At 53.8% G+C, this 27,105-nt stretch overlaps 2 protein-coding genes across 7 annotated transcripts in view; one reads left to right on the top strand and one right to left on the bottom strand.

Annotated features, from left to right (window-relative positions):
• SPEN (spen family transcriptional repressor) overlaps positions 1–19,458 on the top strand; it is a 95,064-nt gene extending 75,606 nt beyond the window's left edge. The window contains exons 9-15 of the mRNA XM_025447169.3: positions 48–161; positions 1,351–1,451; positions 7,996–16,189; positions 16,575–17,084; positions 17,250–17,444; positions 17,734–17,892; positions 18,280–19,458. Of these exons, the coding sequence (XP_025302954.3) occupies positions 48–161; positions 1,351–1,451; positions 7,996–16,189; positions 16,575–17,084; positions 17,250–17,444; positions 17,734–17,892; positions 18,280–18,411 (9,405 nt within the window). The 3' untranslated portion in view covers positions 18,412–19,458. The remainder of the gene's footprint in view (positions 1–47; positions 162–1,350; positions 1,452–7,995; positions 16,190–16,574; positions 17,085–17,249; positions 17,445–17,733; positions 17,893–18,279) is intronic.
• Positions 19,407–27,105, bottom strand: part of ZBTB17 (zinc finger and BTB domain containing 17) — a 31,768-nt gene continuing 24,069 nt past the window's right edge. For 5 of the 6 annotated variants that reach the window (XM_035712949.2, XM_035712950.2, XM_035712952.2 and 2 more), the window contains 13 exons: positions 25,964–26,152; positions 25,274–25,414; positions 24,859–24,984; positions 24,198–24,436; positions 23,970–24,112; positions 23,581–23,881; positions 23,197–23,284; positions 22,352–22,468; positions 22,140–22,260; positions 21,754–21,884; positions 21,255–21,464; positions 21,053–21,142; positions 19,407–20,968 (listed from right to left, as the gene is read on the bottom strand). In XM_035712949.2, coding sequence (XP_035568842.1) covers positions 20,685–20,968; positions 21,053–21,142; positions 21,255–21,464; positions 21,754–21,884; positions 22,140–22,260; positions 22,352–22,468; positions 23,197–23,284; positions 23,581–23,881; positions 23,970–24,112; positions 24,198–24,436; positions 24,859–24,984; positions 25,274–25,414; positions 25,964–26,152 — 2,180 coding nt within the window. In that variant the 3' untranslated portion in view covers positions 19,407–20,684. The remainder of the gene's footprint in view (positions 20,969–21,052; positions 21,143–21,254; positions 21,465–21,753; positions 21,885–22,139; positions 22,261–22,351; positions 22,469–23,196; positions 23,285–23,580; positions 23,882–23,969; positions 24,113–24,197; positions 24,437–24,858; positions 24,985–25,273; positions 25,415–25,963; positions 26,153–27,105) is intronic. The other variant, XM_025447171.3, reaches the window with a different exon arrangement.

Raw genomic sequence — 27,105 nt, 5'->3', positions numbered from 1 at the left:
TTGAGGCTCTTATTTGTTTTTTGTTTTGTGTTTTTGCTTTTTTATAGGTGGTGTTTGACCGCTTAAAAGGCATGGCCCTGGTTCTCTACAATGAAATTGAATATGCACAAGCAGCTGTAAAAGAGACCAAAGGGAGGAAAATCGGTGGGAATAAAATTAAGGTGTGCAGAATGACTTTAAACAGAAGTGAAACAAAATCATATTGAGATCCCACCCTCTTAGTAACACATTTTGTAGGTGGCCAGCAAGGGGAGTAGTTTGCAGGATATGCACTATATGTCCTGTTTCTAAGAGGATTGTATACTTTTTGAATACTTGGCTACTTGAGGCCACTGGGTCATTAGCCACAGAGCCTTCCCTAAAAATCATGTCATTCAAGGGAATGTGCTGCTTTACACCCAAGGTACATTATGCTTACAGTGCACACCCTAAGTACACTCTGGCCCAGGTTCACCTGTGGGCATCTGCACACCCAGGAGCTCGAAGGGTCAGTCATTCTGGCTTCCTGAATGATCCTCTTTTCCTCTTCTTTCCTCCTCTCCTAGAGAGTGGGTAACCACTGAACAGTCTATCTTTTATCTGCTGTTTTTGTTTAAAAACTTTTGTTTAGGGCAGCCTGGGTGGCTCAGCAGTTTAGCGCCGCCTTAGGCCCAGGGCGTGATCCTGGAGACCCCGGATCAAGTCCCATGTCGGGTCCCCTGCTTCTCCCTCTGCCTTTGTCTCTGCCTCTCTGTCTCTCTCTTTTTGTGTGTGTGTGTGTGTGTGTGTGTGTGTCTCTCATGAATAAATAAATAAAATCTTAAAAAAAATCTTTTGTTTAAAAACATGATGACTTGAAGGAATTTATGCAGTTAGTACCTATGATGATTAGATGGAAACAAGTGTTTTGAAACAAGATCTTGATAGATGATGGGTATCATAGGCTTAAATGACTCTGAGGCCAAGCTGTGAGTGAAGTTTAATTGTTCTTCCATATTTTATGTTCTGCTGTGGTTCCAGCAAATTCACATGCAGCACAAATTGCTGGGTTTAATTGATCTGATTATTTGGCAACTTAGAATCCCGATAGGTATTGTTTCAGTTTTCCATTTTGCCTTTTCCACTCCTCAGTATTGTTCCAGAACCTTAAATTATGGTTCTTCATCAAGATGTGTGTTGAATTTGAGAGAGATTTTAGGTTAACAAAATACAGTTTCAGTTATGAGGACTGTTTGATTTACTTGAGACAGATTGCTCTTACTTGAAATTTATTCAGAGGGCTGTGTTGGGAAGGGTTTTCAAATTTGATAACGCTTTCCATCTTGAACTGCTGAAACGTGAATCAAACACCTGCTATTCTTTCTTTTTAAGGTGGATTTTGCAAATCGGGAAAGTCAGCTGGCATTTTATCACTGTATGGAAAAATCTGGTCAAGATATTAGAGACTTTTATGAAATGTTAGCAGAAAGAAGGTATGTATTTTTTTTCCAAGCAAGAAGGTATGCATTTTAAACTGTCAGCATAGTTTGAATTTTAAAATTTCAAATACATCAAATTTATTTATTTGTTTGTTTGTTTAAATACATCAAATTTAGATGGTATTATATTTTATTTTTCACCCCTTCTTTCTACACTCATCCCAGAAAAACTTCTTTCCTTTTTATCCCCTCATATAGAAACATAGGTTTATTTTTATGAATCCAGTTTTCATGTGGCTTGTGGGATTTAGGTTAAGCTAAATATGTTTCTCACTGAGTGCTTGTATTATAATTTGAAAGAGTTACTGTTTTGTTAGATAATAACTATGTACAAATCATCCTGCCTAACAGTTTTAAATTAAATATGGGGCAGCCCAGGTGGCTCAGCGGTTTAGCGTCGCCTTCAGCCCAGGGCCTGATCCTGGAGACCCGGGATAGAGTCCCACATTGGGCTCCCTGCATGGAGCCTGCTTCTCCCTCTGCCTGTGTCTCTGCCTCTCTCTCTGTGTCTCTCATGAATAAATAAATAAAATCTTTAAAAAAAAAAACAAAACATGATAACATGTTGAAGGGCATTGGAAACTGTTAAGTGCCTGTATATTTAGTAATTACAACATCCATATTATTAATGTGCATGTGCTCGTACAATTAATTTTTTAAAAATTGAGGGGCCCCTGGGTGGCTTAGTAAGTTGAATGTTTGACTCTTGATCTTAGTCGGGGTCAGCAGTTTGGGCTCTGCACTGGGCTCCACACTGGGTATGGAGTCTACTTTAAAAAAAAAAATTTTTTTTTAATTGAAAAGGTTATCAAGAGCCTTCTTTTTGCTTTGAATTTGAATATTCTAAATAAGTATTTGTGAATCAGTAAGCCAAAGCATTATAAATTGGTAACTTTAGCATGTAAAAAATAAAACTTATTTCCCCTTGTTATTTTTTTTTTTTTTTTTTGGTCATGGTAATGTATTTGATATTCTTTTCTGCTGCTTGTAGGAAACCTTGCAGTTCCAGAATCATTTTTAAGTCTCATAGTTTGAACCAGGCTATCTCTGTAGCTTAAAATGGTCCCCAAAATGATAATTGACTTTTTTAGACTGAATATACTAAAACATCTACATCGTGTCACCAAGTGCTTCAGTACCCAATCACATTTGAAAGTAGAAACTATCATCCATATGGTCAAGCTGTTTGTCCAGACATGCCTCTATGATTAAGTCTCCTGGAATGTCACCACTGGATCTCCACCCCTGTACATATGTGTTAAACAAAAGGCTGTGTGTGAAAATGCCTTTAGTTACTCTAGTTCAACGAGTATGAGTCAAATCCTGATTGTGCTGCCTGGGAATACATTCCCTTTTTACTGCCTGTTCTTGCCACTTTATTTTTAAGTCATAGAAGGTATGTTTTTTTGTTTGTTTTTGAGTTATTTCTTTGGAACATTGTACAGGAATCATTGAATACTGGGAAAGTTTTTAATTTTTATTTATTTATATATTTATTTTTAAAGATTTTAAGCAATGTCTACACCCAAATGTAGGCTTGGATTTTTAACCCCCAGATTAAGAGTCACATGCTCTACCAACTGAGCCAGCCATGTGGCTGGTCCTGGGGAGGTTTTTGAAGTAAAAAATGTACCCCACAGCCAAATCCCCAAAAGCTTGAACTTCTAAGGATTTGAGTGTTTTTCACTAATAGATTGGAACCCACAGCCCTCTAGCCAGAAAATCAGTTTCAGTACAAGGCTTTCCTGTGTCAGTTCGTGTATGTGTGAGAAAGCATGGGCATGTGCATATGGAGAATTAATGTGTCTATGGAGAGAGAAAAACGTTCTCCAGCCTGACTCCCCAAGTAGCAGTTTGAAATCATTGTTAACATTTTAAGCGCTTATAGGAATTCTTACCGGTAAGCTGGTGGCAAGTATGTTGATGGCCTAGTGACACCTAAGACATAAAACATCCATTAAAATCCTCTCTGCATACATTAAATATTTTTCAAAGAATACTATCTTGTGAGGGTTGGATAGTATTGTGTGGGTGTTACTTTTTGTATATTACCACTTAAGTTCACTCATTTTACTGATGATCTAGCTCTGGCTTTGTTCTTTGGCTCTTATCCATGGTTATTTATCCCTGTTGAATGGCGTTTATCTCCTGGTGTAGGAAGTGGGATGATGTGGGACTTAACGGTGACTCAGTGTTGCCCCCTTTGGTTTCAGAGGGCAGTGCTTATGGAATGCATTCCTTGCAGCAGAACTGTAGGATATTTGCCCTTTCCATAGAATGGAAGGAATAGTTAATGCATGAATGAAAAAAATGCTTTAATGATAGCTTAGCTCAGAAATGCAAATAGTGACTGATTTGCATAGGGCACTGCACTTTTAAAGTAGCATTTCAAAAAAAAAAAAAAAAAAAAAAAAAAAAGTAGCATTTCATTTATTCCCTCAAATACTGTGTCAGAGAGGTAGGGCCATGACTCTTTTGTGTTACTTTTGGTGGGAACTGAAGATCAGATGACTTCGCTATAAGGTCACAGGTTAAGATGTTGGGCAGGAGATAAACCCAGTGCTACCTGCTAGTGCATTGAGGTTTATACTACCAAAATGATATCAAGATGAATTTACAAGATTCCATTATGCTTTAGATGAATTTCCCAACTACTTAGGGGAAGTGGGATTTTTGTTTTTAAAGATTTTATTCATTAATTCATGAGAGACATAGAGAGGGAGAGACATAGGGAGAAGCAGGCTCCCTGTAGGGAGCCTAATGCAGGACTTTTTTTTTTTTTTTTTAAAGATTTTATTTTTCATGAGAGACACACAGAGAGAGGCAGAGACACAGGCAGAGGGAGAAGCAGGCTCCATGCAGGGAGCTTGATGTGGGATTTGATCCTGGGACTCCAGGATCATGCTCTGGGCCAAAGGCACCAAATCACTGAGCTACCTAGGTGCCCCTAATGCAGGACTTGATCCTGGATCCTGGGATCACGCCCTGAGCTGAAGGCTGAAGCTCAACTGCTGAGCCACCCAGGTGTCCCAAGGAGTTGAGGTATTGTGTAGTCATGTGAATAGTTATCTCAAAACTTGTCCTTTCTAGGTTCTTTGGAGACCCTTTTGTCCATGGTACCAGTGTGCAGTTGTACTGTCTATCCTGCTTGAGTTGCATTCTTTGGGAACAGGAACACTCATTTCTTTTGGTAGTCAGAGGGCCCACCAAAATATGTGCAGAATCAGTATTTATTAAACTGAACAGAGCTCTAGCACTAATGTTTATGCATATACCTTTGATTTATGTAACTTTTTCATATTTGGGGGCATAGTTTTAGTTTGATTAATCTAAAACATAACCTTGACTCTTTTTACAGTATGACTTTAAGCTTACTGTTAAATATCTTTTTTTTTTTTTTAAGATTTTATTTATTTGACAGCACAAGCAGGGAGCAGCAGGCAGAGGGAGAGGGAGAAGCAGGCTCCCCACTGAGCAGGGATTCCCCATGTGGAACTCGATCCCAGGATCCTGGGATTATGACCTGAGCTGAGGGCAGATGTTTAACCAACTGAGCCACCCAGTTGCCCCAAGCCTACTTTCAATGTGGGAAGTGAACCGGTGACCATTCTAGATGTCTTAATTTATATTGGAAAGCATACAGTATGTTTACCTTTATGTATGAAAAGTTGCTTCCTTGGAATTTGTATTTATGGTGGCAATGAATTAGCCAAGTTCCATGCTTTGAAACATTTATTTTAAGGTGGCTGGCCATTATTTAGGCAAAGAATCTGATTCCTGTGGAACTCTAGAAAGATCATCTTGAATCCAATTAAACAAAATAATACAGATATTCTCATAAAATATTCTCTCTAAACTGAGAAATTCCGTATAAATACATATAACAGTGTGTTATTGATGCTTCCAGTGTTTGAATGTTAAACCTTAGATGCTTCATTTGCTGTAGAGAGAGAGTTAGAACATCACCCAGTAGTAGCTTTGACATATTTATTTTTCTTCTTTATTCCTGTCCTTTCCTTTCCTTTCTCCTTTCCTTTCTCCTTTCCTTTCCTTTCCTTTCCTTTCCTTTCCTTTCTCCTTCCTTCCTTCCTTCCTTCCTTCCTTCCTTCCTTCCTTCCTTCCTTCCTTCCTTCCTTCCTTCCTTCCATTTTTCTTTTCCTTATTTATTTATTAAATTTTTTTGGTATATATATATATATATATTTTTTTAAGATTTTATTTATTTATTCATAAGAAACACAGAGAGAGATTGAGAGAGGCAGAGACACAGGCAGAGGGAGAAGCAGGCTCCATGCAGGGAGCCTGAATGGGACTCGATCCCAGGACTCCAGGATCACTCCCTGAGACAAAGGCAGGTGCTTTAACCGCTGAGCCACCGAGGGTCCCTGGTATATTTTTTTATTGGAGTTTGCTTTGCCAACATATAGCATAACACCCAGTGCTCATCCCATCAAGTGCCCCACTCAGTGCCCGTCACCCAGTCACCCATCCCCCTGCCCACCTCCCCTTCCACCACCCCTTGTTCGTTTCCCAGAGTTAGGAGTCTGTCATCCTCTGACTTTATTTATTTGAGAGAGAGAGAGCATGAGCAGGGGGGAGACAGAGGGAGAAGAAGGAGGAGCTCCCTACTGAGCATGGAGCCCGATGCGGGGCTCAGTCTCAGGACCCTGAGATCATGACCTAACCTGAATGCAGAGACTTAACTGAGCTACCAGGCACCCCTGACATATTTTCCTAAGATTCATTCTTTCAACAGGTACTTGAGTGCTTCCTCTGAGACCGTTACAAGAAGACCAAAACAAAACAAAACAAAACAAAAAAACCACCTCATTCCTTTAGGGGCTTAAGTTCTAGATTTGTTTATGTTTTAGTAAGCCACTAAAGGTAGTACTGTTTGGCAAATTGAACTCCAATAAAAATAAAATAAAAATAAAAAAGGCAGTACTGTGTAGAATGTATGACCTGCTTGAGGGAACAAAAATGGACAATGAATGAGAGTGAAAGAATTGTCCTTTGTTACAGGTAAATTTCATTTTATCCCTCATACATGTTCTTTTTTTAAAATATTTTTTATTTATTAATGAGAGACACTCTAGAGAGAGAAAGAGAGGCAGAGACACAGGCAGAGGGAGAAGCAGGTTCCATGCAGGGAGCCTGATGTGGGACTTGATCCTGGGGCTCCAGGATCACGCCCTGGGTCAAAGGCAGGTGCTAAACCACTGAGCCACCCAGGAATCCCCCCTCATACATGTTCTTGTGTGTAAATTAAATCCTATCTTGAATGCCCTGGATAGGTCACTATCAAAGAAAACCATGCTGAATTCCTTTACAATTGAGGAATCTCACACAAAGCCTGTGTTCAGTTGGTGGTTGGGGAAAAGTAACATTACTAAAGGCCAAGTATGTGCCTTGCATTTTGTCAGGAAAGTTCTTAAAACTGTTACCTTATATAATCTTCTTAAGAGCCTTATGAGGAAAGTTTACCACCATTTTATAAGGGAGACTGACTTCCAACATTTTTTTTGAATTGTGATAGAGGTGTTACCAATGTTATATGGGTCATGTAGGTAGGAGGATTTCAGTTAGATTATTCTCTTTCCCAATAATACATTTGTTTCCCAAGTTGTGGTAAAAAATCTTTTGGCAGAAAAGTAATTATGAAAGACTTACGAATGTGGGGATATGATACCATTTAATACTAGTGCTTATTATAAGTCATGATACTTCAACCTAAAGAATAAAGAAGGGCTGAAGTGCTGTCCAGTAGAAACATAATGCAAACTAAATTTGTGGTTTTAAATATCCTAGGGCAGCCCTGGTAGCATAGTGGTTTAGCGCCGCCTGCAGCCCAGGGTGTGATCCTGGAGACCCAGGATCGAGTCCCATGTCGGGCCCCCTGCATGGAGCCTGCTTCTCCCTCTGCCTGTGTCTCTGTCTCTTTCTCTATCTGAATGAACGAATGAGTAAATTATAAAAAAATGAATAAATAAATAAGTGAATATCCTAGTAGACACAGTAAAAAAGTGAAAAGGTAAAATTAATTTTATTTAACTCAGTATGTCTAAAATGTTATTTCAGCATATAACCAATCTAAATATATTAAAGTATTTCTTTTTTTAAAATTAAATCTACCAAGTCCAGTGTGTATTCTGTATTCACATCTCAAATTTCAAGTTCTCAATAGCCACATGTGGGTTGTGGCTACGGATAGTATTGGACAGTCCACATCTAATGAGTAAACAATGGCAAAGAGTTTTATTTTACTTTTATTTATTTTTAAAGATTTTATTTATTTATTTCATAGGAACACGAGAGCATGAACAGGGGAGGGGTCAGAGGTAGAGGGAAAAGTAGGCTCCCTGCTCGATCCCAGGACCCTGAGATCATGACCTGAGCCCAAGGCAGATGCTTAACCGACTGAGCCACTCAGACACCCAAGATTTTTAGAAGCAGGACTTCGTTAATCTCATGTGTGTGGTTTAATATGTCAGTGACAAGGAAACAAAACAACTAATACATTCTTTTTCATATTTCATAGAGAGGAACGAAGGGGATCTTATGACTATAGCCAAGATCGTACATATTATGAGAATGTTCGTACTCCAGGCACATATCCTGAGGACTCCAGACGGGACTATCCAGCCCGAGGGAGAGAATTTTATTCAGAATGGGAAACTTACCAAGGAGACTACTATGAATCACGATACTATGACGATCCTCGGGAATATAGGGATTACAGAAACGATCCTTATGAACAAGATATTCGGGAGTACAGTTACAGGCAAAGGGAACGAGAGAGAGAACGTGAAAGGTTTGAGTCTGATCGGGACAGAGACCATGAGAGGAGGCCAATTGAGCGCAGTCAGAGCCCAGTGCACTTGCGACGCCCACAGAGTCCTGGAGCATCTCCCTCACAGTCTGAGCGGTTGCCAAGTGATTCTGAAAGGAGGATTTATAGCCGGTCCTCGGACCGGAGTGGGAGCTGTAGCTCACTTTCTCCTCCAAGATATGATAAACTTGACAAATCTCGTTTGGAACGCTATACAAAAAATGAAAAGACAGATAAAGAAAGGACTTTTGATCCTGAGAGAGTGGAAAGAGAAAGACGCTTAATAAGGAAGGAAAAAGTAGAAAAGGATAAAACTGAAAAGCAGAAACGAAAAGGAAAAGTTCATTCCCCTAGTTCTCAGTCTTCAGAGACAGACCAAGAAAATGAGCGAGAACAGAGCCCTGAAAAATCACGGAGTTCTAATAAACTGAGCAGAGAGAAAGCTGACAAAGAAGGAATAGCAAAAAACCGTCTGGAGCTTATGCCCTGTGTGGTTTTGACTCGAGTGAAAGAGAAAGAGGGGAAAGTTATTGACCACACTCCTTTGGAAAAGCTGAAAGCCAAGCTTGATAATGACACTGCCAAGTCTTCTGTCCTAGATCAGAAACTTCAGGTCTGTCAGACGGAACCTGCAAAATCTGACTTGTCTAAACTGGAATCTATTCGAATGAAAGTGCCAAAGGAAAAGGGACTGTCAAGCCACATAGAAGTGGTTGATAAGGAAGGTAGGCCTAAGCCCAGGAAGCACCTAAAACCAGAGCAGACTGCTGACGGGGTCAGTGCAGCAGATCTGGAGAAGCTGGAAGCAAGGAAGAGGCGTTTTGCAGATTCTAATCTGAAAGCAGAAAGGCAAAAATCAGAAGTCAAGAAAAGTAGTCCAGAGATGGAGGAGGCTCGGGTACTTTTAAAAAAGCAGCCTGACCTATCATCTAGAGATGTCATTCTGCTGAGGGAAGGAGAGTCGGAAAGAAAACCTGTGAGGAAAGAAATTCTTAAACGAGAATCTAAAAAAATCAAACTAGACAGACTTAATGCTGTTCCCAGCCCTAAAGACTGTCAGGAGCTTGCCAGTGTTTCTGTTGGGACTGGCTCAAGGCCCAACTCAGACCTGCAAGCAAGGCTGGGAGAACCAGTATGCGAATCTGTGGAAAATCAAGAAATCCAGTCAAAAAAGCCCATTCCCTCAAAATCACAAATCAAACAGCTGCCGTTATTAGATGATCAGGGACCAGAGAGAGAAGATATTAGGAAAAACTATTGCAGTCTTCGTGATGAGACACTTGAATGTAAACCAAGCCAAGAGAAACCACATTCGGTAAATACTGAAGAAAAAATTGGCATTGATATTGATCACACGCAGAGTTACCGAAAACAAATGGAACAGAGTCGTAGAAAACAGCAGATGGAGATGGAAATCGCCAAGTCTGAGAAGTTTGGCAGTCCTAAAAAAGATGTAGATGAATATGAAAGACGGAGTCTGGTTCACGAGGTAGGCAAACCCCCCCAAGACGTTACTGATGACTCTCCTCCAAGCAAAAAGAAAAGAACGGACCATGTTGATTTTGATATCTGCACCAAGAGAGAGAGGAATTACAGAAGTTCACGCCAAATCAGTGAAGACTCCGAAAGGACTGGCGGCTCTCCAAGTATCCGGCACAGTTCCTTCCATGAGGAAGACGACCCTGTAGGCTCCCCTAGGCTCATATCAGTTAAAGGGTCTCCTAAAGTGGATGAAAAAGGTCTCCCCTATTCTAACATAACAGTCAGAGAAGAGTCCTTAAAATTTAATCCGTATGATTCTAGCAGGAGAGAACAGATGGCAGACATGGCCAAAATAAAGCTCTCTGTCTTGAATTCTGAAGAGGAACTAAATCGGTGGGATTCTCAAATGAAACAAGATGCCAGCAGATTTGACGTGAGTTTCCCAAACAGCATAATTAAGAGAGACAGCCTTCGAAAGAGGTCTGTACGTGACTTGGAACCTGGTGAGGTACCTTCTGATTCTGATGAAGATGGTGAACACAAGTCCCACTCACCCAGAGCCTCTGCTTTATATGAGAGTTCTCGGCTGTCTTTTTTATTGAGGGACAGAGAAGACAAATTACGTGAGCGAGATGAAAGGCTCTCCAGTTCTTTAGAAAGGAACAAATTTTATTCTTTTGCATTGGATAAGACAATCACACCAGACACTAAGGCTTTGCTTGAAAGAGCTAAATCACTGTCTTCATCTCGAGAAGAAAATTGGTCTTTTCTTGATTGGGACTCCCGTTTCGCTAATTTTCGAAACAACAAAGATAAAGAAAAGGTTGATTCTGCTCCAAGACCTATTCCATCCTGGTACATGAAAAAGAAGAAAATTCGGACTGATTCAGAAGGAAAAATGGATGATAAAAAAGATGATCATAAAGAAGAAGAACAGGAAAGACAAGAGTTATTTGCATCTCGTTTTTTACACAGCTCAATTTTTGAACAAGATTCCAAGCGATTGCAGCATCTAGAGAGAAAAGATGAAGAATCCGACTTCATTTCTGGGAGGTTGTATGGGCGGCAGACATCTGATGGAGCAAACAGCACAGCCGATTTGATTCAAGAGCCAGTAGTTCTTTTCCATAGCAGATTTATGGAACTCACACGAATGCAACAGAAAGAAAAGGAAAAAGACCAAAAACCCAAAGAGGTTGAGAAGCAGGAGGATACTGAGGATCATCCTGAGACCCCAGAACCTGCTTCGGAGAGTAAGGAGTCAGACCTGAAGACTCCCCCTCCGACTGGGCCTCCTGCTGTGACAGCTGTGGCTCCAGAGTCAGCATCATCGTCACTGGAGAAGACAACAGCCAGCGAAAAAGCTGGGGAGGTGCCTCTGGTGACAGAAGAAAAGCCCAGGGAGCCAGCCTCTGCCTCAGAAGAAGCAAAACCTGTGTCGGAGCAGGCTGCCACGGCTGTGCAGCAAACCGAACAGGTCGACCTGCCCTCAGGAGTGGACACCAGTAAAGATGCTGCCGGGGCTCCACTGGTTGTGGAAGAGAACTCATCAGCTGATCAGCTGCCTTATATGGACACCAAGCCTCCGACCCCCGGGGCCTCATTTTCCCAGGCAGAGGCCACTGTAGATCCAGAGCCTGATAGTACCCCAGCACTCCCGAAACCGACCCCGAAGCCTGAGGAAGCTGATGAGCCCAAAGTGGAAAAGCCAAACTCAGCTGCTCATGTTGAGCCTACTGCAAATCAGAAAGCTGAAGTCGTCCCTGAGGTTCAGCCTCAAGCTTCTGAAGACACTGAGGTCGATCCCCCCATTGCCACGAAAGATAAAAAGACAAACAAAAGCAAGCGTTCCAAGACCCCTGTTCAGGCCGCCACAGCAAGTACCGTGGAGAAGCCGGTCACGAGGAAGAGCGAGCGCATAGACCGGGAGAAACTCAAGCGGTCCACTTCTCCTCGGGGAGAAGCCCAGAAGCTTTTAGAGTTGAAGCTGGAGGCAGAGAAGATTACACGGACTGGCTCTAAAAATGCAGCAGCAGACCCGGAACACCCTGAACCAAGTCTGCCCCTCAGCCGAACAAGGCGCCGGAACGTGAGGAGTGTCTATGCAACCATGGGTGACCACGAGAGCCGTTCTCCCGTCAAGGAGCCGGTGGAGCAGCCACGAGTGACCAGGAAGAGACTGGAGCGAGAGCTTCAGGAGGCCGCGGCAGTCCCCACGACCCCAAGGAGGGGGAGGCCTCCAAAAACACGCCGTCGGGCCGAAGAAGATGAGGAGACTGAGGCAAAAGAACCAGTTGAGACACTCAAACCAGCTGAGGGATGGAGGTCCCCACGAGCCCAAAAATCAGGAGCAGCTGGTGGCCCACAAGGAAAAAGGGGGAAAAATGAGCCAAAAGTTGATGCCGAACGTCAGGAAGTGGCCACTGAGGTGAGTCCCCAACTAAACGTGAAGGAAAATAACACAAAATCCAAGGCTGATAAAGAAGAAGCAGGAAGTGAACAAAAACGTGACAGAAAAGAAATGAGCACAGACAAAAATGCACCAGAAGCCCCTGCAGTTGAAGTGGTGGAGAAAAAAGCCCCTGAAAAGAACTCCAAGTCAAAGAGAGGAAGATCCCGAAACGCTAGGTCAGCAGTGGACAAATCTGCAAATCTGAAAAATGTGGACACCAGTGTCAGTCCCAGTGTGGCGGCGGGTGCCACGGGACCGCCAGTGGAGAAGGAGGCCGAGGTGGTGGCCGGGCCCGCCGAGAAGAGTGAGAATCCCCCGAAGGAAGGGGGTTTCTCAGCCGAGGTGAGCAGCGATCCGGCCCCTGCCAATAAGGACGTGGAAGAGAAGGAAGACGTGTCTGCCTCGACGCCGTCCCCAGAAGCAAATCAGCTAGCCAAGCAGATGGAGCTGGAGCAGGCCGTGGAGAACATTGCAAAGCTCACTGAGACCGCGGCTGCCGCCTTCAAGGCGGCGGCGGCCACAGATGCGCCCGAGGGCTCCTCCACCGAGGATGGGGACAAGCCGGCGCACCAAGCAAGTGAAACGGAACTGGCTGCAGCCATTGGCTCCATCATCAATGACATTTCTGGGGAGGCAGAAAACTTCCCCGCAGCTGCACCTTACCCCGCTGAAGCCCAGACCGATCTGCAGCCCCGCTCTCAAGCGCCGCAGCCCCCCGGGGAAGGAATGGAGCCCGAGACCGACGAGGCCGTGTCTGGCATCTTGGAGACCACAGCTGCTACAGAATCTTCTGGGCCACCAGCCAGTGCCACTGACCCCTCAGCAGGCCCAGCAGATACTAAGGAAGCTGGGGGGAGCGGCAGCGAAACCTCCCACCCAGTGCCAGAAGCCAAAGCATCAAAAGAAGCAGAAGTCACTCTTACTCGGAAAGAGAAAGGGCGCCAGAAGACAAGTCGATCGCGCCGCAAACGGAATACAAATAAGAAAACGGGGGCCACTGCAGAGACCCACATCCCGGAACCTGACCAAGTTCAAAGCAAGAGTCCTGCTACAGACGAGGGGACAGCAGTGCCACCCCCGGAGACTCCACAGGAAGAGCAGCAGAGGGAAAAGCCCCAGGCCACTCCGCCTGAATCCTGCGCTTTGGACTCAAGCAAGACTCCATCTGTGGAGAATTTGTCCCAAGAAAGCAGCATTGAGGAGAAGACTCCTGCCAGAGCGTCCGCACTCCCAGACCTCCCTGTTCCCTCCCAGCCAGCGCCAGTGGAGGACGAGCCTCAAGCCAGATTCAAGGTGCATTCCATCATCGAGAGTGACCCCGTGACCCCACCCAGTGACTCCAGCACACCCACCCCCACAATCCCCTCTGTGACTGCAGCAAAGCTCCCACCCCCTGTCACCTCGGGGGGCGTCCCACATCAGAGTCCCCCTGCTAAGGTCACAGAGTGGATCACGAGGCAGGAGGAGCCTCGGGCTCAGTCCACCCCGTCTCCAGCTCTTCCCCCAGACACAAAAGCTTCTGACATCGACACCAGCTCCAGTACACTGAGGAAGATCCTCATGGACCCCAAATACGTATCTGCCACTGGCATCACCTCCACGAGTGTGACAACTGCCATTGCAGAGCCTGTCAGTGCTGCCCCTTGCCTGCACGAGGCACCAGCCCCCCCTCCGGTGGAGCCTAAGAAGTCTCTTTTAGAAGAAAAACCAGCAGCTCCGGTACCCAACACCTCTGACACACCGGCCCCAGAGGTTCCAGCAGCCGCTGAAAAGGAAAAGGTGGCTCCCGTCATTGCTCCCAAAATTACTTCTGTGATTAGCCGGATGCCTGTGAGCATTGATTTGGAGAACTCGCAAAAGATAACCCTGGCAAAACCAGCTCCTCAGACCCTGACCGGCCTGGTGAGTGCTCTGACCGGCCTGGTGAACGTCTCGTTGGTCCCAGTGAACGCCCTGACCGGCCCGGTCAACGCCCTGAAGGGCCCCGTGAAGGGCTCAGTGACCACCCTTAAAGGTCTGGTGAACACTCCTGCTGGCCCCGTGAACGTCCTCAAGGGCCCAGTGAATGTCCTGACGGGGCCGGTGAATGTTCTCACCACTCCAGTGAACGCCGCTGTGGGCACAGTGAATGCCGCCGCGGGCGCCGTGAACGCCACCGTGGGCACGGTGAACGCCACCACGGGCGCCATGAATGCGGGTGCAGTGACTGTCACGGCAGGTGCAGTGACTGCTGCATCCGGCAGCGTGACTGCCACTACAACAGGTGCGGTGACTGTCACCGGTGCGGTGATCACGCCATCGGCAAAGTGCAAACCCAGACCGAGCACAAATGAGAACAGCCGGTTCCACCCGGGGTCTATGTCCGTGATCGACGACCGTCCGGCAGACGCGGGCACCGGCGCTGGGCTGCGCGTGAACACCTCCGAAGGGGTGGTGCTCTTGAGCTACTCGGGGCAGAAGACTGAAGGGCCGCAGCGGATCAGCGCCAAAATCAGCCAGATCCCCCCGGCCAGCGCCATGGACATAGAATTCCAGCAGTCGGTGGCCAAGTCCCAGGTCAAGCCCGACTCTGTTGCCCCATCACAGCCTTCGCCCAAAGGCCCCCAGGCTCCTTCGGGCTATGCGAACGTGGCCACCCATTCCACCCTGGTACTGACGGCCCAGACGTATAATGCGTCTCCTGTGATTTCATCTGTGAAGGCTGACCGTCCGTCCCTGGAGAAGCCCGAGCCCATTCACCTCTCTGTGTCCACACCTGTCACCCAGGGTGGCACAGTGAAGGTTCTCACCCAGGGCATAAACACTCCCCCGGTGCTGGTTCACAACCAGCTGGTCCTCACCCCCAGCATAGTCACCACGAATAAAAAGCTCGCTGACCCTGTCACCCTCAAAATAGAGACCAAGGTCCTCCAGCCAGCTAATCTGGGGTCGGCTCTCAACCCCCACCACCCTCCTGCTCTGCCCAGCAAGCTGCCTGCAGAAGTGAACCATGTCGCCTCGGGGCCCAGCACCCCGACAGATCGAACAGTGTCCCATCTGGCAGCCACAAAGCCAGATGCACATTCTCCTCGACCCAGTGGGCCCGCTCCGTCCCCGTTCCCGAGAGCATGCCACCCCAGCAGCACCACGTCCACCGCGCTCTCCACTAATGCCACGGTCATGCTGGCTGCAGGCATTCCTGTGCCTCAGTTCATCTCTAGCATACATCCAGAACAGTCTGTCATCATGCCGCCCCACAGCATCACCCAAACGGTGTCCCTCAGCCACCTGTCGCAGGGCGAGGTGAGAATGAACACTCCCACACTGCCCAGCATCACCTACAGCATCCGGCCAGAGACCCTTCACTCACCAAGGGCCCCTCTGCAGCCCCAGCAAATAGAGGTCAGGGCCCCGCAGCGGGCGGGCACGCCCCAGCCAGCCGCAGCGGGGGTGCCAGCCCTGGCCCCCCAGCATCCCCCAGAGGAGGAAGTGCATTATCACCTGCCTGTTGCTCGAGCTGCCGCCCCTGTGCAGTCAGAGGTGCTGGTCATGCAGTCGGAGTACCGGCTGCACCCGTACACCGTGCCCCGGGACGTGAGGATCATGGTGCACCCGCATGTGACAGCGGTCAGCGAGCAGCCCCGGGCGGCAGACGGGGTGGTGAAGGTGCCACCGGCCAGCAAGGTCCCTCAGCAGCCCGGGAAAGATGCGGCCAAGACTGCGGAAGCCAAGGCCCCCCCGGCCCCCGCCCCCCACGGTGAGGCCCGCATCCTCACCGTCACCCCCAGCAACCAGCTCCAGGGGCTGCCTCTGACCCCGCCCGTGGTGGTGACGCACGGCGTGCAGATCGTGCACTCCAGTGGGGAGCTGTTTCAGGAGTACAGATACGGAGACATCCGCACCTACCACGGCCCTGCTCAGCTCACGCACACTCAGTTTCCTGCTGCCGCCTCCATCGGCCTACCTCCTCGGACCAAGGCTCCCGCTCAGGTGAGGGCCACACGGCAGCCTCCTTCCCTGTGGCGGGTGGCGTGCCGGCACGGACCCTGGGATGGGTCGCCCTTTCCGTGGTTTTAAAGAGGTGCTCCCTAAATTGCAGGAGGAGGGAATCCGATCAGCGTGCAGAGGGCTGAGACTGGAAGGAGCTCTCTGGGAGATCGGGCAGGGGCGGGTGGTGGGAGCGAGCTGGTGACCTTTTCCCGGGACCCTCAGTCCCGCGTGCCCACAGGATCACTGCCCTGGGCCTCACTTCCAGGGGTCGCCCGCAGCTGACCCTGCCCCGGAGCCCGTGGCTGGGCGGAGGGGGGCGGGGGACAAGGCGTGAGGGCAGGGTGCTGTGTGTAACTCTCCGTCCCTCTCCTCCGCCGAACTCCAGGGCCCGGCTCCTGAAGGCGAGCCTTTGCAGCCCGCTCAGCCTGCACAGTCTACACAGCCCGCCCAACCCGTGCAGTCCACACAGCCTGCCCAGCCCACGCAGCCCTGCCAGCCCTCCCAGCTCAGCCAGCCAGGCCAGCCACCAAGCGGCAAGCTGCCTCAGGTCTCCCAGGAGGCGAAGGGGACGCAGACAGGAGTAGAGCAGCCGCGCCTCCCCGCCGTGCCCGCAAGCCGGCCAGCCGAGCCTCATGCGCAGGTTCAGAGGGCGCAGGCAGAGACGAGCCAGACCTCCTACCCCTCCCCCGTGTCTGTCTCCCTGAAGCCTGACCTCCCGGCCCCTCTCCCTGCTCAGGCCGCCCCAAAGCAGCCGTTGTTTGTCCCCACAACCTCAAGCCCCAGCACCCCTCCAGGACTGGCTCTGACGCACACAGAAGCCCAGCCCGCTCCCAAACCAGATTCTTCTCCACACCTGACTTCCCAGAGGCCTGTGGATATGGTCCAGCTTCTGAAGGTAAGCCTGGGCAGGGGCCCCCCGCTCCCCTCCAACCTCTGCGCCGGGTTAAATGTCCTAAGGTCCCCACTTAGGCCAGTAAGCTGTTGCCTGGAGCCATGTCCAGCGTGGATGGCTCTGTTCTCCAGCTGCGAGCTCACTTCCTGTCTGTCTCCCTGAGAGCAGAAGTACCCCATCGTGTGGCAGGGCCTGCTGGCCCTCAAGAATGACACGGCTGCCGTGCAGCTCCACTTCGTCTCCGGCAACAATGTCCTGGCGCATCGGTCTCTGCCCCTCTCTGAGGGAGGCCCCCCACTGAGGATCGCCCAGAGGATGCGGCTGGAGGCCTCGCAGCTGGAAGGGGTTGCCCGGAGGATGACGGTAAGTCTCCGGCCCCAGGCGGGCGGCTGCCCTGCCCACGAGGGAGGACCGGGCTTGCCCTTGGGGTGTGGGAGTGGCACGCCTGGCCTGTTCTATCTGCGGTGGGGTGCAAGATTCCTCTAGGCTCGGAAACAGGGTTTTCCTTAATCAACAAGTTGGGTGGACTCTTGAGGTCACCTCAGCATGGGGGGGGGCCTTTGTGAACTTAGGAGCCGAACCCGGGGTTGGACAGGCATGGGGCTGTGGTCTGGCCGAGAGTCCCCTGATTGGACGACGGCTTCTGTCACAGGTGGAGACAGATTACTGTCTGCTGCTGGCTCTGCCCTGTGGCCGCGACCAAGAGGACGTCGTGAGCCAGACCGAGTCCCTCAAGGCGGCCTTCATCACCTACCTGCAGGCCAAGCAGGCGGCAGGAATCATCAACGTTCCCAACCCCGGCTCCAATCAGGTCAGCTCGGTGTCCTCCTTGGGACACGTACGTGGGGGCTGGTCTAGGCGGGCAGGCTGTCCAGTCTGCCGGCAGGGGCTCCCAGGGCCACGTTAGGGTTGTCCAGAGGGGGCTCAGATGTGGGCAAAAGGGTGTTTTGGATAGAGGACACTGACAAGGCCACCATTGCCCACCCTAGAGCTAACCCAGGATCAGCTGAGACAGCGGGGTTTTTACTTCCTGCTGCGGAGGTGACTCCCAGGATAATTCGGTTGGTTTTCTGACATGTAGGCCCCTCCTGGTGGGCACAGTCCTAGCCCCCAGTTGGAAATGTTACGGGATGGTAGTGGGGTGGGGTGGCTGATGTGGAGACCGGGGATCCCATTTCTCTCTCGTCCCCCTCTCCAGCCCGCCTACGTGCTACAGATCTTCCCGCCCTGCGAGTTCTCAGAGAGCCACCTGTCCCGTCTGGCTCCCGACCTCCTTGCCAGCATCTCCAACATTTCTCCCCACCTCATGATTGTCATTGCCTCCGTGTGAGCCACTGAACGGTCACCACTCGGTGTATGTCCCCGAGGCTCTGCAGCAAAACGTTAACCCAGGACAACCCAGTCAGGTGGAGGAGGCAGCTGCCGGAGGGGATCTGCTCCACTGCCAGACGCCAGCCTCGCCCTCGAGCCCGCCCACCCGGCTCAGGGGGGCCGACCCCTCTGGGCAGTGGTGCTGCTACCTGTGTGTTTACATGATATTTAGCCCGAGGACAGACCACCAACCAATGGACTCTGCACACACCTTAGGGCTGGGTTTCTCTCTCCTCTGGAGAAAAGGAACTGGGCAGTGGAATTAATTTTTTGTTGTTTTTGTTTTTAAGAAACAAAACAGAACTGCCTTTGCACTAAATTAGTGACTTGGACTTTTGCACAGTGAAGACAGGCTGTGACACTCTGGATGTCTTGGTGTACCTGAACACGCATCGAGGACTCTAGCGCAGGACTTCAGGCTTCTGCTGAAACATTGGGGTCAAGGAACATTTCATTGGGTTGTTTGGTCCCCACCCTGCCCTTCCCCTTGCTCATTTGGATGTGTCACCTTTCTTAATTCTCCTGCCACTACCATCTCTGATTTACCCGGATGTACAGTTTACAATCGAAAAAGAGCAAACAGAAGGATTTTCTTTCCTGGTGGGATATGCAGAACTTGGGATGTGTGTATATATAAATATATAATATATATAAATATATATAATACTGACTTAAAAAAAATCAAATTCCCCTGACATACATTTTTTTTAATCTGTGCCAAAAATGTGTTTTCAGAGAAAAATCTTATTTTCATACTCAGACTTTGTATTGTCACTCATTTGTATAAGTGCGCTTCGTTACAGCACGGGCCCTGCCCCCGCGATTTGGAAGTGTCACACACACACACACACAGACTGTACAAAAAAGACTGGCTTCCCCTCTTCCTGTTACCTTGACCTCTCCCCCCAACTTCCTAACACTTATTAATTTATGAAACTGGTTTTCTCAGCGCAGTTTTGTTTTGTGTGTCCATTGGATTACAAACTTTATTAAAAAATACAAAACACGTCAAGCGTGGATGTGATTGTCACTCGGGTGGGAGGACCCTGGCTTCCCTCGTCCCGCTTCTGCTTCCCTCCCCACATCTGCCTGTGGGACCAGCTGCTTCCCTGCCACTTGACCCTCCCAAGCGTCACCGTCTTGTACAAAAGAGGTTTCTGCCACAGACTGAACTTGTATGTTCCTGGGTAACGCGGAAGGCACTTCAAAGTTGGATACAGAAAAAAACCCCACCCACGGGCCGACTCAGAAACCTCCTAATAAGCAAGCTTTGGCGTCTCGTGTCTCGCCCCCCTTCCTCCTCGGGGTCTGGAGCGGCGGCCCTGCAGCGGCAGCGGCACAGCCTGGCCTGGGGGTGGGGGGCGTCCCTGCAGCTGGACCCACTCCCTACAAGCTAGAGGGGCACAGAGTTGAGGGTTCCTCCCAACCTACACCTGCGGAATGAGGAGGTGGCGCCCTCTGATGAGGGAGGACAGCTGCTGGGAGCAAACCTGGGGAGGGGCAGGGACAGCGACAGGGCTCCCTGCCAAGGGGGGGGGGCTCCCTGCCGGGGGGGCTCCGTGGCCCTGCTTGCCACGTCCCCGTCCCCACCTCCCCCATCGAAGCTCCCGGCCACTCCTCTCTGACCCTCGGCTTGGTCGTAGACTCCATCGGCTCAGGGCAACTAAAGGTTCCCCAGAGCTGGCCCTGGCCCGGCCTAGATCCTGCGAGGGAGGGTGGAGGCCTCGGGCTTCCCCACGCCCGACGGACGGCCCAGGGCCTGGGGGCCTGGCTCTCTGCCTACCTTGCTGCTTGGGCTGAGTGGGCTTCTGAGCTGGGCGCTCTGGGCAGCCTGGATCCGGGGAAGCCAACCCGCCTGGGCAGAGGGGAGCGGGCTCACGGCTGTGCTCCGTGGCGGAGAGGGGAGCTCAGGTCCTGAAGCTGAACAGGTGAGAAGCCCGAGGAGGAGACTGGATGAGGGACGGGCTGCGGGGAGCCCCGGTCTCTGGCCCCGAGCGTGCCGCCCGCACCCCGACTCAGGGCGAGGAAGCCAGCCTTTCCCTAGAGCGGCCTCCCGGGGGGAGCAGCCCTCCCGGGGCACCAGCCACGGCTGTGCCAGCTCCCGCCCCCCCCCCACAGGGAGCTATAGGCAGCGTTAGAAAATAATCCAATTTATTCTCTCTAGGGAATGGGGCCACCCTCTCCTCTAGGGCGCCGTCCATCCTTAAATAGCAGTCACAGGAGGGCCGCCCGTCACTCAGCGGGCGGTGGACACTCTGGGGCCGCGGGGGGCGTCTCTGCCAGAGCGGGCGGGCCGTCGGCCCCGTCCCGAGGGCGGAAGACCAGCTCCCCAGCCTGCAGCACCTGCCCGGCCGGCCACGCGCTGCCTGGCCCGTACTGCTGGTAGAAGTCCGCGTCCGTCTGGAACATGACCAGCGCCTGCGCCGTGTGGATCCGCACGTGCTGGGCAAGGCTGTTGGCGTCCAGGAACTTGTCCCCACAGGAGTCACAGGCATAGAGGATGTGGGTGTTGGGGTCTGTGGGAGGCAGGGCCGTGGTCAGAGCGGGGAGGGCCCGGGCCTCCACCGCCCCCCCACTCCCACCCCCGGGCGCCCCCTCACCTTCCTCCTGTACTTGCTTCACTGCTTTGCTGATCTCAGCCTTGAGTACTTCCGTCTCATCGGCGGTTACCGCGGCGCCCACCGGGACCACTGCGGGTGAAGGGCCAAGTCCGCAGGGCCTGAGGCCAAAGGGCCCTGCCCCTTCGCGGCCACCCCAGAGGCAAGCTGCCCACGACCACCCCCAGCTGCCCGCAGCCCGCACCTGTGAGCTGAGTGACGGCTGTTGCCGCCAGTGCCTCGGTCGCCAGCGTGACCATGTCATCAACAGTGACCACGCTGACCTCGCCACCCTCCTCGGGCTCCAGTATTTTGATGCCCGCCTTGCCCTGGTGCACGGTCTTCACATGGGAACGCAGGTTGTCCACCCGGTTGAAGCCACGGCCACACTTGTCACACAGGTAAGGCTTCTCTCCTGGGGGGGAAGGCAAGGTTCTCGCCTGCCGCTGGGGGGAGGGGGGAGGACCTCAGTGGCCTCCAGCTGCCCCAAAGCCCTGTCTCTTCCAGCAGCAAGCGCCCTGGGGTAGCCTCCAGTGGCCGCTGTGCCTTCTGGATACTAGGAAGAGGGGGTCCTCGTTTGAACTGAGCCTCCTTCAAGGCCACCTGCAGCTAGGGTCAGCACCCCAGGCCACGATCTGGAGGGACCTCCCTGCCCGCCACCCCGCCAAGAACCAGGGACAGGTGAGCGGTGGGCCCAGGCTCACCAGTGTGGATGATGATGTGCTTGGACAGGTCCCCCACATTCACGAAGGCCTTGCTGCACACGCTGCACTTGTGAGGGCGAATGTTGTCATGGTGACGAATGTGATTGGCCAACTGGCTGGACTGGACGAACCTGCAGGGCCACACAGGGATGGGCTGGCACCCAACTGCCCAAGCCTGGTTTGGGGATGCTGAGCTGAGCTGAGCTGGGGCCTCCTGTCGCCGCCTCTAGATCAGAGCCGACCCCGGGGACCTAAGCCTGGACTGGAGCAGTGGTTGGCCCGGTTCCCAACTGAGCCCTAGGTTGGCATCCTGACCCCCTACACCGCACAGGCTGCCGGGGACCCCCGCAGGGCCCGGGGCAGGGGAGGGACAGGCAGGGCAGGACCTCTTGCCGCAGCGCTCGCAGACGTAGGGCTTCTCCCCTGTGTGCTGGCGCACATGCGCGATGAGGGAGCTGGCCTGGGTAAAGGCCTTGCCGCACATCACACACTGGCACGGCTTCTCGCCTGGGGACGGGGCAGGAGAAAGTGTGGGCGCCTCCACCTCCCAGCCGCCCCCCTCCCCCGCCCCCCGGCAGCGCCGGGCCCACTCGCCTACCTGTGTGGATGCGGACGTGCCGCTGCAGGGCACCGGGGTCTGCAAACTGCCGCTGGCAGTGGATGCACACATAGGGCTTCTCCCCGCTGTGGATCCGAAGGTGCCGCTTGAGGTTCCCTGTGGCGAGACGCAAGGGGCGCCTGCGTGAGGGGAAGTGGGCGGCTGGGGGGTGCAGGGGCGTGAGGGGCAGCGGGCGGCTGGGGGGTGCAGGGGCGTGAGGGGCAGCGGGCGGCTGGGGGGTGCAGGGGCGTGAGGGGCAGCGGGAGGCTGGGGGGTGCAGGGGCGTGAGGGGCAGCGGGCGGCTGGGGGGTGCAGGGGCGTGAGGGGCAGCGGGAGGCTGGGGGGTGCAGGGGCGTGAGGGGCAGCGGGAGGCTGGGGGGTGCAGGGGCGTGAGGGGCAGCGGGCGGCTGGGGGTGCAGGGGCGTGAGGGGCAGCGGGAGGCTGGGGGATGCAGGGGCGTGAGGGGCAGCGGGAGGCTGGGGGGTGCAGGGGCGTGAGGGGCAGCGGGAGGCTGGGGGGTGCAGGGGCGTGAGGGGCAGCGGGCGGCTGGAGGGTGCAGGGGCGTGAGGGGCAGCGGGAGGCTGGGGGGTGCAGGGGCGTGAGGGGCAGCGGGAGGCTGGGGGGTGCAGGGGCGTGAGGGACAGCGGGCAGCTGGGGGTGCAGGGGCGTGAGGGGCAGCGGGCGGCTGGGGGGTGCAGGGGCGTGAGGGGCAGCGGGCGGCTGGGGGTGCAGGGGCGTGAGGGACAGCGGGCGGCTGGGGGGTGCAGGGGCGTGAGGGGCAGCGGGCGGCTGGGGGGTGCAGGGGCATGAGGGCAGCGGGTGGCTGGGGGCAGCCCCGGCCCTACCTGAGGTGGTGAACTGCTTCCCACACTCTCGGCACTTGAGGGGCCCGTCGGCGATGTGGATCTTCAGATGGGCCTTCAGATTCCCCACCTGCGCCCGGGGAAGGGGTCAGAAGGGCCACCCCAAGGAACACAGTGCGGGAGGCCCCTCCCACCAGGGGACAAGGGATTGTCAGCCCTCCCTGGGGGCCCCTGGAGCGCTCCATCTTTCCTCGAGGCCAGTGGAATGTTCCAGGTCCCGGAGGTGAAAAAGGGAAAACCAGCTCACCCTAGTTCTTCGGGGCCCCAGCCCACCCAGCCTCGAGCCGTCCTCCCAGCTTCCCCGGCAGCGGGGCGGCCCTCCCTCCTCAGCCGCCGCCTCCTCACCCTCGCCTCCCGCGAGCACACCTGGTTGAACTTCTTGTCGCAGTGAGGGCACTTGTGCTCCTTGTCAGTGTCGTGGGTCTCCAGGTGGCGCATCTTGGACGTGGGGTCGGAGAAGGAGCGGCCACAGTAGTCGCACTGGTAGGGCTTCTCGCCGCTGTGCACCAGCTGGTGGCGCTTCAGGTTGCCCGACGTGGTGAAGAGCTTGCCGCAGTCCTCGCAGCGGTAGCGCGCCTCGCCCGAGTGCCGCTTCTTGTGCAGGTTCAGCAGGCTGATGAGCCGGTAGCTCTTGCCGCACTCCTCGCAGCCGTACGGCTTCAGCGGGCTGGTGGTCACAGGGCGACAGAGGGGTGAGGCTCTCGGGGCACCCAGAGGCCGGGGCGGGGGGCGGGGGGCGGCTGCGCGCGGGCTACCTGTGGGTCTTCTCGTGGGCCTTGCACGCGGCCGGGTCCGAGAAGGCCTTGCTGCACTCCCGGCACGAGAAGGGCTTCTCGCCCGTGTGGATGCGGATGTGCCGCTTGAAGTTGCCCGTGTGCGTGAACTCTTTGCCGCAGTCCTGCGGGGTGCAGCGGGGGAGCAGGCGTCAGGGCCGCGGGGTGGGGGGCGGGGGCCGCGGGCGGGGGCCGCAGGGAGGGCCGCACCTCGCACTTGTGGATGACGGAGCCGTAGGCCTTGGACTCCGTGCGGTCGCCGTAGGTGCCCGAGCGCAGGCCCCGGGCCTCAGCGCCCAGCTCCTGGCCCGAGTCGGTGCTGGCCGACTCCTCGCTCTCCTCAGGGGCCTCCCCCTTCTCCAGCGGCGGCCCCTCTTCCTTGACCTCGGCGGCCCCTGCGCCCTCATCCTCTCGCACTTCCCCTTTCCTGGCCGGCTCCACCTCCATCTCTGCGGGCAGAAGGGCAGGCACTGAGATGCCTGGGAGGGCAAGAAGCGGCCTCCAAAGGTCGCGACCTCACAGCCAGCAAAGGAGGCGGCCTCCCCAGACAAGCAGGCAGGGCCACCTGCCGCTGGGAGGGGCGGTGGCCTCGTTCCCCAGGACGCTGGACTTGCTAACACAGCGGGTGCTGGGGGCGGCCGGGCTCCCCGATGGTGCGCAGCACCGGGAAGCAGCAGAAGTGCGGGCGCTGCACCAGCAACACATCTGTGCCAACAGAAGCAAGGCTGGGTGTGCAACCAAAGGTCAGATTTCCAGAATGGAAAGATGACTTGGGCCCAAAGTTAAGGCATGACTCACAGTGGGATCAGCTGGAGGTGGGGCAGGGGGAGGGACCTCGGGGGACCTGGGCGTGCGGGTGGCCCCTGGGTACCTTGCTCTGAGCTCTCCGACAAGGCGCCCTCGGCCTCAGCAGCAGCCATGCTGCTCGTGGGGTCTGGCTTGGGCTCCACGGGGGGCGGCTCCCGAGGGGCATCGGCCTTCTCCGTCTGCTCTGCGCCTGGGTGTGGTGTGCAAACACCAGAGGCTGGATTAGGACCCTCCATCCAGGGGCCTGATGGCTCTCCTAGACCAGGTCCCTGGCAGCGGCGGTGGCCTGGAGCAGGGGCCCAGCACATCCAAACTCAAGCTGCTTGTGCCTCTGCTCTGGCTGGACAGGCGCCCCCAAGCCAACAGCAGGTCATTCTGGGGAACGAGAACTCAAGGGGTACAGTAGCCTGTGCCACCCTACCTCTGGGCCCTGGGGAGGTGATGGGACGGACGGCCGGGTCCTCGGTGCCACGACTCACCGCTGGCCGTGCTCTCGGCCTGGCCACCCCGCTCCTCTTTGGGCTCCCTGCCCGGGCCTGGGGGCGGATTGCTGCCGGCTGGGTCCAGCTCACTCAGCATGGTAGCAGCTGCCTTCTCCTCTTTGGCTCTCTTGTCTCCTCCTAGACATGGAACAGGACAGACCTGCCGTTTCCCATCCCATGCCCACCACCTGGAGGGGTGAGGTAGCCCAGGACTTTCTAGCAGTCTGTTCCCAGGGCAGCTCCTCCACACCAGGCTGTGCCTGGGCCTGGGATAAGCAGTCCCGGCCGCTGCTTCCGTGGGGCTCCCACACTGGTCGGGGAGCACACCTCACAAGCAAGACAATACCACCAGTCAGAGGTCAGTGCTTGGGAGGGGAACGGGGTTCTCTGCAAAGAGTACCAAGAGCGTCTGTCCCACACCTGGCACCAGGGGCCCGACAGCAGAGAGCTGCAGGAGGAGCGACCCCCAAGTGCAGAGGGCTAAGGGAGCAGGGCACAAAGCAGCTAATGGGGGAAGGGGTAGGCAGATGGGCCCCTGTGAGGCCCTTCCTGAGGCTTTACTCCTTACCAGCACCCCACGGTGCAGGCAAGGCCAGATAAGAAACTGGGGCCCAGAGAGAAGCAGAGAGTCCGAGGCAGCACTGCCTCCAAAGCCACCTACTCAGAACAGCCCGCCAAGTGTCTTACCTTCCACGGCCGAGGCCACCGTATTCTCCCCAGGGCTGGCGGCCGGCTCAGCGAGTGACTTGAGGGCATGGCAGGCCGTGATGATGTCCTGCATCTGCAGGAAGCTGGCTACGGCCAGCACGTCGTCCACGTTCTCAGAGCTCAGGCTCAGCTTGGCCGTGTACATGAACTCCAGCACCTGCCCCAAGCCTGCCAAGGACACAGACAGCCATCACGGACCCGCCTCCAGGCCCGGCACCAGCAGCCTCCTCAGCTGCCCGACTCGGTAGCGGGATGGCAGGCCACCGTCTCCCCGGCCCGTACTGGCGGGCAGGCGGGCAACCCGAGGACCCTCAGCCCAGACCACAGCCTCTGAAATGAAATAGGCCCCCAAAGGGCGGAGGGGGTGACGGCTGCCCTGCATGGAGAACAGGGGTGTGAGCACCTGCTCTGCGCAGTAGAGGGTGTGAACAGAGGACTGAGAGTGTAAACAGCACCCTGCACGAAGGCCAGGTGAACTCCTACCCTGCACAGGGGACAGCAGTGTGAACACGCCCCCACCCGCCCCCGTGTACTCTCCCAGTCACCACACTCCACCACTGGAGGACACGCCACCAAGAGGGTGTCAGCACTGGCCTTCATCAGGGCTCTGCCACAAAGTAGGTGACCTCCAGGCCAGTCACCTGCCCGCTCTGGATCTCAGCTTCCATATCTGTAAACTGGGGGGACACCACTTTGCCCTGACCTTCCCGTGGAAGGTCACGCCATCCTGGGTCAGGAGCCAAATCCAGGACCGGTTCCCTCCTCAATGCCGGGTCTTCCCGACCCCCTCCCAGCCCCAGCTGTGGCCATCCCCATCAGGGCCAGCCCTGTGGTAGGGGTTCGGGACAGACTCAGCCAGGGGAAGGGGTTGGGGGCTCAGAGCCCACCTGTTCTCTGTCCCTCCTGACAAGCCTAGCCTATGTTCCCTATGATGAGCTTATCATGAGCCCTTCCTGTCAGTTCTCTCCCAGTCAAAACAGGCCCCGCAAACGTAGCAGCAACTAGGTGCCCACATGCTCATGGCCTGAGTCCCGCGTGGGAGGCCTGGCCCACCCCAGGGCCTGAAGGGCCGCCCCCAGGAGGGCCTTGCGCGGCACAGGGCCACCACAAGCTCAGCCCTG

Source organism: Canis lupus, chromosome 2, assembly GCF_003254725.2.
Source record: "Canis lupus dingo isolate Sandy chromosome 2, ASM325472v2, whole genome shotgun sequence".
In the NCBI taxonomy this organism is placed as follows: Eukaryota; Metazoa; Chordata; class Mammalia; order Carnivora; family Canidae; genus Canis; species Canis lupus.
This window is presented reverse-complemented; position numbering and strand designations above follow the sequence as displayed.